At 39.4% G+C, this 12,076-nt stretch overlaps 1 protein-coding gene across 1 annotated transcript; it reads left to right on the top strand.

Moving 5' to 3' along the window:
* Window positions 1-1,521: 1,521 nt before the first annotated feature.
* pnpla3 (patatin-like phospholipase domain containing 3) lies at window positions 1,522-11,777 on the top strand. Its single transcript, XM_010741340.3, has 9 exons — window positions 1,522-1,798; window positions 3,071-3,303; window positions 3,391-3,456; window positions 6,387-6,596; window positions 9,144-9,204; window positions 9,318-9,494; window positions 9,642-9,774; window positions 9,900-10,007; window positions 10,555-11,777. The coding sequence occupies exons 1-9, from the start codon at window positions 1,612-1,614 to the stop codon at window positions 10,793-10,795; spliced, it is 1,416 nt and encodes a 471-aa protein (XP_010739642.3). The 5' UTR covers window positions 1,522-1,611; the 3' UTR covers window positions 10,796-11,777.
* Window positions 11,778-12,076: the final 299 nt, after the last annotated feature.

The raw sequence follows: 12,076 nt of genomic DNA, 5'->3' as shown, positions 1-12,076 counted from the left end.
AGACATATAATGGACCTACTTTAATACCTTCATATATAATAATACTGTAATCTATTGATATATGCCTAATTATTCACAATTTCCTTCATTTACATAATATTTCCATATGAGACATCTCTGAGAAACATGGTTTATTTCTAGAAACTGATTATTCACAGCTTCTCTGTTAGCTTTAGATGACTGATTGGTCAGATGACTCCTTTATTCATAACTATACTCACTCACTACTATACTCGTTATGGTAACTCTGAGTAATGATGATGTAACTGACAAGTTACTGTAATGCACAGATGTATTAAAGCTCCTATTCCCTTTCATAACATATATGGCTCCAGATTATCATGCATATTCTTCAGGAATGGCTTCTTTAGCTGCTGTAATGTCACTTTAATAATACAAACCTATGGTGTTTTATAATAGTCTTAACACTGTGCTACTCAATAAAATGAATGCAAATAAGTTTCCTATAATATTCTCTTTATGATGCACTAAAAAGTTCAAAGGGGCTTTAACATGTTGTCTTATCTCATTTGTTATTAATATAATATTTTATAATATCTGCACAGCAACATTACATGAGAGTGCGTGTTTTACCGTCATTATTGGTACCAGTATATTTATTAAAGAAAGATGACATTCAGATGTATGACTTTAGTTGACTTCCAGTGCACTTCATGTTTATTTACATGTTGTATATTTTCAGGATGTGACAGTGTGGAGAAGATGGAGTAATATTTTTAGTGAATAGGATGCTGTCATCCTGATTTGAGCACATGTCTAGATGTCTAGTTGACCAATCAGGTTGCATAGTGCCACGTTGTATAATATGTACTATTTATTTATTGACATATTTATGTATTTTAATGTCCTCATTGGTTGTTTCGGCAGAGCTGGTTCCCCTAAGAGTTATGTTTATATAAGTTCAGATGTGCCACATGTACACATGTACACACAGGCACACACACCGCAGTGAAGATGATCTATGGCCACTGAACAAATATTAAACGTATGGAAAGTCTGAAAACAAGTATGTGCAAAAAAAAAAAAAAAAAATAAGGTGATGAGTAGGGGAGTTGTGTCTTTCGCTCTTTTATTTTTAGCTAGGTCCCTCCCACTTTCCGTTGATTGGATCTTGTGTAGAGTATGGTATTGATAGACGTACATTAATCCAATCATGCTTTCAGTAACATGTGTTGCCTTGATTAATCCTCGTAAATGTCAGAATTTGTAAACGACACCACCGGAACATTCAAATTCAGATTCACGTGGAAGGAGTTTTTTAATGTCCAGTTCTAGAAATACAGAGAACACACTTAAAACCACACATTTGCTAGCTTCTCAAATGTGTATATCCAACATAACACCGCAGTGACACTTGTTTTTTTCACACCGTATATTCAATCTAACCCATTTCCTCCGCAGTATAGTACAGCTCATGTTGGCGTTCTCAGAGTTCTGACAGCACCTGAAAGCATCACTGTCATGGTCCTCCCCGTCCCTCCTCTATAGACTCGCATGTTGACCGGTCCGTCCCTCCAGTCGGCTTCTCTCCGCTGAGCCGGGCAGGTGTGACTTCGCCTCAGCCGCAGCGAAACTCGGGAATGCCCCGCCATGTTCGACCTAAACGGAGGCTGGAACCTGTCTTTCGCCGGGTGTGGGTTCCTGGGGATTTACCACATCGGAGTTGCCAGCTGTCTACTGGAGAAAGCGCCGTACCTCGTCCGAGGGGCCACTAAGCTGTACGGGGCCTCTGCTGGTGCTCTGACCGCCTCGGTGCTCGCCAGCCAGGCATCCATAAGTAAGATACACCGCTCTGGCTCGGTAGCCTGGACAATACAGTCCTGTATTCTTATTAATAATATAATTAATATAATTCCTAATATTTTTTCTTAGTACAAAAAAAGTACAGTTTTTATAAATTTGTGGTCATTTTATTTGTTGAACTCCCCTAATTTCAATATTAATATGTAATATTTTAGTTACTTTAAAAAAATAAATATAACATTTCTTATTATTCTTATTTTCAAAATTGATCTAAATGTGTTTTTTTCTGACTGTGGAAATACATAGAATATGTCATAAATGTATTTTCAGTTTTTCAAATATGAAACCAAAACTAGCTTGAATGTTATCAGCATGTAGTTATACAAATAAAAATGTGCACATTAATTTAAAAGTTTAACATTTTATTTATATCGCATCAAATCACAACACTCCATATGATAATGTTTATAATATAGTCTACAGAGACCCAACAATTCCAACCATGAGGAAGCACTTGGTGACAGTGGCAAGGAAAATCATTGTTGTTCTTAATTTACTGATTATGGTTTATTATTGTGTCATTTATGAGTAATATGTCCAGCCCAACAGACTTAAAAGACTCTTTTATTTAGAGAGAGAGAGAGCTGAAACTCTAGAATAACAAAAAGAAATAAAAGAAACAAAAGAATAATAACATAAACTACAAATATGACTGAACAAATAAACCATCCTGACATTTTTCAAGCTCTAGAAACAAATGCACAACTTCTGAGCATTTCTGGACTTTCTTAAGTCATTATAATAAAAACAGTAAAATGAGATTAATCACATAATTCACACAAGCTGATGTGTGTGTGTGTGTAATAAACACATCTGTAATATATCTTCTTCCAGCATAAATTGATTCAGTTACATCTACATGTGAGTGTTCATAATTTGGATGGTTTATAATATCTGTAGAGATTAGATATAACGTGTGTGCAATCAGGTTAAAAGTACAGAGCTGATATAGACTGTTAGTAGCTCTCATTGACAAATGTCAGACTCGCCCTTTAGAGTTCTCTTTCTCGAATAAGCAAACACGAGGGCTGATATCAGCAGACTTCTATAGTGCAGATCGACCAACAATAAGCTCAACACTTGGAAGAGGCTTGCAGAGGTCACTGTTGGTTACTGACTCCTGATAACTTTAGTGAATATTGATCCAGTCGCAGGTTGACACTTGAAAGTTGATCACAGGGAGTCTTTACTGCAGGTGTGTCTTTAAAGTCCAATCCCCTAACTCCTTTCTCTGTCTCATTTTCAGCTAAATGTTGTGAAGATGTGATCGAGGTGGCAAAGGAGGCCAGGAAGAGGAACCTGGGCCCCCTTCACCCTTCCTTCAACCTGGTCAAGGTGATAAAGTCTGGCCTGAATCGTGACCTGCCCTCTGACGCTCATGTCCTGGCCTCTGGGCGGCTCTGTGTTTCGCTGACCAGAGTGTCTGACGGGGAGAACATACTGGTGTCGGAGTTTAACTCCAAAGAGGAGCTCATCCAGGTGACATGGTTATCTCGGACAAACCTTTAACGCAAACGACATTAAAGGGATTTCCTCTGGTCTAACTCTCTAACGCTCTGTCCACAGGCGCTGGTCTGTAGCTCTTTCATTCCCATCTACTGCGGGCTCATCCCTCCATCCTTCAGAGGAGTGGTAGGTGTCTGTTTAGCTTTGGTTCCCCTTATGGGATGCACAATGTTTGCATCTTCTCCTTTCCTCCTTACACTGTTTGCTTCAGTACATGTAATCAAAAGTGTTTGTTTGGAAGCGTGTGATGAAACAAGGAAGTGTGTAGAAAGACAGAAATCACACATGCTGGTTTTAGAAAAATGTGGCAACAAGCAGCTGAACAGGAAAGCCGTGTGAGTGAATGTGGAAGTATTAAAAGTACACCATGGTCTGTTATTAAAGATCATTTGCCTTTGGGTCATCAGAATCAGTCATCAGTATGTTTAGGTAATCATTCAAGCTGCAGTTTTCTGATACCAACATTTCTTTCACTTTGACTTATCAGCTGTTATTGGACTTTGACAATGATCTAATTCAAATCGACAGATCATGTCTGTGTGTGCCACTGTACACTTATCAGACTATTTCCTTCTTATCCTCTGTTTCACACACAGTCATAACTACAGTATGTCAGTCAGGCCTGATTCAGATGAAGTCATAACAAAATACAAAGGTCAAAGGTCGCAATGAAGACAGATAAACCTGATGATGCTTTTGATAAAAATGCAGCCATGAGATTCTTTCTTAACGGAGTTCACAAACGTGGTGTCAGTTTAGGTTGTTTGAGGTGTGATCATGTCTGAACATCGTCAGTGGAAAGTTGATCGCTGCTGAAGTTTCGGTTGAAGTGAAAGTGCTGACAAGTGTTTAGTGTTTGCAAGGCTCACTGACATGAATGTGACTGAATCACAGTCACACACACACATAGTTCAAGTTCAGCTACACACGTTATCTGAGTGTGATTTATTTTTAACAAGTAGAATAACACAGCATCATCGCGCACTGAGTGTCGATGACTAAAAAAATATATATATCACGGTTTCACGGTATCACACAATATTTTTTACTCTAATCAGTTATAGTGACCCTTAAAAGGTCAGCAGTTAAAATGTCAAAATAATCATACAGAATAAATACAAGATATAAAGATAGATGAAAGTTTCTGCTTCAAAATGCAACAGTTGAACAAATGTAGTTATTTACAGTGCGTGTGTAAGTAGATGAAAATAGTAGTTTTTAGTGTGGATCAACACCCAGACAATAAAGCTCCAGTCCCAGAGTAAATCACTGTGGCGAATAAAGACAGACACCCTCTTTGTGGAGGTCTTTCAGCCTGAATAGAGCCTGTTGTCTCAGTCTTGTTGCCAAAGTTCAATGTCAGAACATTGCAGGGAACACGGTGTCTCCAATCAACTGCTGCCGTTTAGTACATGCCACAATAACATAGAATATGCACAGATATAGGTCTGTATGTATATATGATAACCCTGTGTTTGCAGGTGTTATCTATCTATCTGCAGGTTCTGTACATTGTGTTCTTTCTGCTGCCTGTACTGCCTGTTGGCTCAGAGCCAGTTTAGTGACTCATAAACATGAGTGTACAAACTTGAGGCATGACACCTTGTGGATAACCTTTGCAAGTTTCTGATAATTTCCTAGAAAGGAACTGATATGTAGCAAAAAAAGTTAATAAGTTTTATTCTATATAACAGCCAAGCATACAATTAAATAGATACATGTTTCTTAGAAGAACTGTATATTTACTTGGGTTTAAATTCCATTGAATTAGTTTAGAATTTCAGTCTTTGTTTTTAAAATTCCTCTGGAAATTAAAAGATACTTAAAACCTAATAACTTTCTGGTACTTTATTCAGAACATTGGAACATTTTTAATTGTTGTAGGAATTTACACTTTCTCTTTCCTGAAATCCTCCAAGAAAATTTCAGGACTTGAAAAATACGTTCCCGAAAGTTCCTCACATCCAAGAAAAACTAGACACAGGCAGAATGAAGATACTGGATTTTCAATGTCAATACAGATATTGATGTTTGACAGTTACAGCCAATCATGACTGGGTTATATTTTGAGTTGGACATCTTACAGTTGGAACAGAACTAAAAGCCAATTTTGAGCAAATTCAAACTAATTCAGGCACTGCAATGAAATCACACGTTTTCCTGTTCATTTCAACAGGGCCAACGGCAATATACTGACCACAGCGTGCTAACATGCTCACAGTGACAATGCTGTCATGCTGATGTTAGCCAGCTGTAATGTACCAATCACACGGCATTCATGGTCACAGATTATTGTGTTAGATGTCTAGTAATTGGTACCAGAATTAGTGCTTAACACAAAGTACAGCTAAGGCTGATATCATTCATTTTGAGGGTATTTGGTTATAAATGAAAGAATTGTTGTGAGATTTCAGTCTGGACTCGACGGCTCCGATGTCTAGCCAAACATAACATCCAGTGTTTCAAAGGGCTTTACTGGCTCACAGTGACAGGCACATACCCCAAAATGTTAATGCTCCAACGCTTATGGAGTAAATCCAGTATTACAATAAGAAGTTCAGTCATTTAAGAGTCAAAATATGTGTTTAAATGCTTTGCCGCACAATGAATGATCCCGACCTCTATTTTCTCACTGGCCTCAGTTCTGTCCTGCTGATTGTTCCTCACAGAGGCAACATTTTTCACCCGGCTGGCAGCATCTCTGCCAAGCTTAGAATAAGGTTAATTCCTTCTCTGTGACATTTTAAGCTCCTTACATGAGAAAAGTCGTCCTTTGATTTTTTCCAATGTTCCAGAGGACAAATCTGAAGTGGAACTGATTTTTCATTATATACATGAGATGGATAAAGTCTGCCGCTCACACACACACACACACAAATATGTCTGCTTGAGAGATGTGCCACATTCTTGTTTTGGTAAAGAGTGTTTGGTTAGTATGTGGATAGCTTTGTCTAGAGTCTGACCCCATTATCATAGCACAGTTCATCATGCTTTAATGAAACCTGTTCTGTAACAGACATGAAAATATCCATCAACAAACCCTCCTGTGTCTTTAGCGTTACGTGGACGGAGGGATCAGCGACAACCTGCCGCAGTCGGAGTTGAAGAACACCATCACCATCTCCCCTTTCTCCGGCGAGAGCGACATCTGTCCCCGTGACAACTCCACCAGCTTCCACGAGCTGCGCTTCACCAACACCAGCATCCAGATGAACCTCGGCAACATGTACCGCCTCAGCAGGGCCCTGTTTCCACCAGAACCCAAGGTAGGTACTGTTAGTGCTTTAGCATCAGAGGGAGGTTTCACTTGTGGCGTAGATGGTGCAGTTCCCATTAGCACTGCACCCTCTTTTAGCTCAGTGATTACATTAAAACTCACTTTCCACTTTATACCACATTTGACAATGTCATGATACTTTTATGTAAACATAAAGTGTGTACATATAGGTCTGTATGTACATGTTATCTGTGGAGTCTGTACATTGTGTACCTGTTGGCTTAGAGCCAGTTTGGTGTGAGTCATCAGTGTGAGCGGTGACTTTGGGCATGACACCAGAATTTCAGCCTTCGTTTAAAAGATTCCTCTGCAATCAACAGATCCACTCTACTATGTAACAACTTTAGAACTTCCTGGTACTTTTTTTGATACTGTTCATGTAAACAGCATATTCTGGATATTCCTACTGAGGCCTAAAACTGAAAGTACAATTTTCCAATTAAGAGGGGATGTACATATATTATTCTGTGTTTACAGTCAGCTCTGTGCGCTATAAACAAACCAACCAGTTAACAGTTTGTTAAGCACAAAAGAAAGGGTCCACATTTCTAGTCGGAAGGACAAACACATTTAAACACTATGAAGGACTTAGATATCGCAAGTCTGACCTTTAATTAAAGTATGCTTGTCCATATGTGAATGTGAATATTTGTAGAATATTAATTTTCATGTAACCTCTAAATAGCTCAGTAAGAATTGTGTCTTTTTTGGAAAAAAGGGCAAAGACTGGAATATTTTGTACATGTAAACACAGTCATTGTGTTGTGGATCTGTGGATTTTAGTTAGCAACCAGCTGATGAAAAAAATAGAATACTCAACACAGCCAAAGAGATTTATGGGGGTATAACCCATCAGTGTTGTGCTTTAACTGGTTCTTTTGTCCACTGTAAACAGGTTTAGCCAAAAACTATCTCAGGCCTTCAGCTGGTACAAAACACAACTCGACCTTTAACTAGAAGACACTTCACAGCTCTTCATGCTCCAGCTCTCATTGCTGCTCCCCTGTAAGCCTCAAGCTCAGTCAGGGCTCTGCTGACTGTTCAACTTTTTAATAGTTTTCACAATATCATTATCATGATTACTTCTGTAATTGTGAAGTAATAATCTGAAATGACAGCCCTATTTCATGTGGAGATAACTTCTGCTTGACATGTCTTCGTTCAGAACCTTTACTCTCCGTGATATTTTGGCCCTCTCCCTTCTTAATCCTCCTCCACTCCCTTTACCTGTCAGGACAGGAAGTAGTTATCTGGATGTACCTTCTGCTCCTGTTTTTGCCTGCTGTCACTCTCTTTATCCTGTGTTATTCCCCATCGCTCTGATAACTGTTAGGTAACTTTTAAGATGCGGTGAGCTTTGACCTTGTTTGCCCGACGCCTCACATGTGCATGCGTGCTGTCGTCTGGTTCCAGCAGTTATGTAATTGCGAGGAATGTGTGTTCTTACCACATTCCTAGAGAGAGAGAGAAATAACCTGTCCGTACCATGTCACCTGACAAATAAGCCGACATATACACGCTTGAGGCAATAACTCAATGTTACCTTGTTAGTATACACAGTCAGGTTCTGTGTTGAAATGTCAAATAAAGCAGAGAACTCTGTGTAGTTTGATCATCTGCTCTGACCATTGCAGCCAGTGGATTAGCTGTGAGCACCTCTGCTGATGTCAAATACTGTTATGCAATATAACAAACTGACCACAGTCATACAATCATCATGACTGTGACAGGATAGATGTATCTGAACTTGCATGAACTTAGGGAATCAGGGAATGTAACCAGATTTTACAAATATTCTGAATAGTTCTAGAAATATATTCTAAATATTAACATAGGTAAATACAAATAAAGAAATATTTATAACTGTCAAAAAGTAATGAAAACCTCATAAAAGCTCCACATTTTTTCATTGTTTTTCTTTTAATTAAGTAATTGCTTATATGAAATGGAAATACACATTTGTATTGTATTTTTTGTTATCTTATATCTTCCATAGATTAGAGCCGGAGCCAGGATGCTATCAGCTTAGAATATTTAGAATATATATAGAATATAACATTTAATTGAATATGTTCACATTAGTGTATAATCACCTGAAAACAATCTTTATGTTTTAGTTACCTTAGAATGAGTATTTTATATCTACAAACACAGCAGGCCCTCTACCATGGAGTCCACCATGTTTCTACAGTAGCCCAGAACAGACAAACCAAACGCTGGCTCTAGATAGATTTTTACATGATTCATGGCCACCATAGTTTCCCCTTCACACGATGAAGGACAGGGTGAGAGGAGGGGGTTGCAATCTGCAACTACACCGCGAGATGCCATTAAATCCTACACACCTTCCAACAAACATGATACAGTTTGTTAATGAATGATCTATAGAGCTGTTAGGAAGCGCTCAGCTTGACTCCCCCTGCCTCCCATCTTTATGCTAAGCTAGGCTAATTATGACTCCCACCCCTGCACTAAATACACACATGTGAAGATAAATGCCTATTTTTATGTTATGATCCTGTCTTCCTGTCCACAGGTTCTGGCTGAAATGTGTCAGAGTGGCTATAAGGATGCTCTACGCTTCCTTGAAGAGAACAGTAAGTATTCTACTACTGTGTTTCCATGGTGACCTAGCTACGATACAGCCCTACCAGCCTCTAGCCTGTTTACCTTTGGACTGTGTCACTGATGTCATGTTTTGTGGTGCCAGAACTGCTGATGCTGGAGCGTCCAACCTCGGGCCTCGCTCTTGCGGAGAGCCCGCCCAACTGCTGCTGTAAGCACCCGGAATCCACCAAAGATTGGGTTCTCCGGAGGCTCCACCTTCTGCGTAAACGCCACTGGTGGCTGGACGAGCAGATCGTTCTGCCCATGCCCATCAAGAAAGGTGGAGTTTCATCCCAGAAGACATGTTTGAGCCAGGTTTTTGTGGTTCATACTGATTTTTGTAAAGATTACAGATTATTCAGTAATGCCTCTTTAAACAGGTGTGTAACATGCATTTCTTTCTGGTCCTCCTCTGCCTGTCTGTCAGTGTTCTGTGAGGCCTGCCAAGACAAACCTGGATTGTATGCCAAGGTGTCCGGTATGCTGCCAATGAGAGTGGCCTCCTACATGCTCATGCCATACACACTTCCTGTGCAGTCGGCCTACTCAGTGGCTCAAAGGTGAGTACAACATAGAACTAGATTTCTACCGAGTGGCAAGAGTCAGGTCTATGACCCAGTCGTCTGTTGTGGTGTTAAACATCAGTCTAGTGCTTGTTCATATACAATCATCTCTGCTGTTTCAGGTTTGTGGAGTGGATTCCAGAGGTGCCAGCTGATGTGAGCTGGTTGTTTGGGGTGGCAGGTGATGTGTACCGACAGGCCTGGAAAGGAGAACCAGCCAACTCTATGAGGTAACAGATGATTTTCTATAAAGTGCATGCAGCGTTCAGGTTCAGTCATGGTAATATCCAGAAGAATTATATATTTTACATATTGCGTGGAGTGTAAGGAAGTTCATCCGAATGATGTAATGAGTTAGAGGCATCCGTAAAGGCCTCAGAATGCTTCAAACGAAGTGCTTATATGATCATCCGATAGCTTTTAAAACACCATTTCCGACAGCAAAATCATGCGAGGTCGCATCTGGCAATTTTAGTAACGTTCAGGAATCCAACAGTAATGCTCATTTTATGGGGAGATTAGCTAGCAGTGTGTTCTCTCAGTCTTCCATTTTTCATTCTTCACACATCTACCTCTATCCCTTTTGTTTCCCAGTTTGTTTGAAGCCTTTAAGACTTTAAGCCTTGCTCCTGAGAGTTCCGGTGACAAAGGACCTTTTTTAAGTCTGATCAGTATTTCTGAAGGGATCAATTTTCTGTTTTAACTTCGTTGCCCATTGATTCAGTGCAGGAATCTTGTGAAACAAACTCTTAAACACCTGTGTAATTGACTTCACAGTGAGCCGTGCCTGAGGAAATGCTTGAGCGCACCCCCTCTACCTATGGAGTGTGACAAACCCATGCACAGAGACAACCTGCCTGCTCTTTCCTCCTTAGACCTCCACGGCAGCTACTGGGAGACCCACAAATCTACCTCCTCTTCCTCTGACCATCGTCCCCACATCGCCCCATCCTCTCCGCAACAAGTCTGTTTCTTGGTCGGCTCAGAGGATGAATCTCACAGCCATGGACAGCAATAAGATGATTCAGGATCACCTGCACTTTAATAATGATGTGGTTAGAGTTTCCACTCTCTTTGCGAGGAGCTGGTGAATCGACTGGTAGTAAAAAATCTGAATTTGACAGCCAATCCCAGGAGCACCAAGTATATTATTGTATGAATATTTTAATGAGTGCTCTGGAAGACAGTGTACTTAGGATCATAGATGTGTTTTCAGAAATGTGTCTATTTTTCATGTGTCACTACAACGCGACCTACCTGTTTGTTTAAAAAATACTCATTTCAGATTTCTTTGTCTCTCCACAATGTCTCTCTCTTTTTCTATCTGTCTTTTTAAACATGTCTGTTGATTTTTCACAGTTGTGTGACCTCTCCAGGTGCCATATGATGGCTTTTTAGGTGAAATGGTGCAACTTCCTGGTGCTTCCTGCAGCAACTGCCAGCCTCATGTCTTGACAAACTTAATCTTGCCAGAAAGGGAAGTTAGCATTTTTCCCCTCATCTGACCAGTATTCCCTCAGTGGCTTTGATAATAGAAATGACAAAAATAAGAATAAAATTAGTAATAAACTAAAGTGTCCTTTAACTGAGATGATGTCAAAGACTAAACAGTATAACTCGATATATTGAAACAAATTACTGTACCAAAGACTAGTTTTTTCACAAAGCCAACGACAGACCATAGCCCGACTATGTTTAGTGTTTAATCGTTATATTTTATATTTGTATCAAACATAGTGACATGAGGGGTATTCATTTGATTGATTGCAATCTGCAACTTCACCACTAGATGCTACTGAATCCTACACACTGGACCTTTAATTTGCCAAAATGAAACAACTGATGTTAGCTGTGATGATCTTAAGGGTGCACCCAGTCTTATCAGAGTACATGGTCTGACCTTCAACTTGTAAACCTTTTGATGTCTCTTATCACTTGAATGTAAAGTAATGTAAATGAAACTGTAATATTTAGAGATTAAACATTTTTGAATTGGTAGGTTTTTTGTTTTTTGTTTTTTTTGACTGCCCTGCACCAGATGGAGATACAACCAAGAGCACTTTAAAAAACTAATTTACATGACAGGAATGCCCTATTATCATGAATACAGTGGTCTCTGACCACCTGTCTCACCAAAATAATAATGTTTTTGGATAACAAAAAAATTTAGGATTCTTCAGCAGAATATTTTCACAAGGTAATAAAGGACAAAATTAAATGTGTCCTCAACAACACAGAGATCACAAAAACATACATAAACGTGCCTCTGCAGAGGTTATATCAGACACCATTTTTCTAT

This window comes from Larimichthys crocea, chromosome XX (assembly GCF_000972845.2).
Source record: "Larimichthys crocea isolate SSNF chromosome XX, L_crocea_2.0, whole genome shotgun sequence".
Taxonomy (NCBI): domain Eukaryota; kingdom Metazoa; phylum Chordata; class Actinopteri; family Sciaenidae; genus Larimichthys; species Larimichthys crocea.
This window is presented reverse-complemented; position numbering and strand designations above follow the sequence as displayed.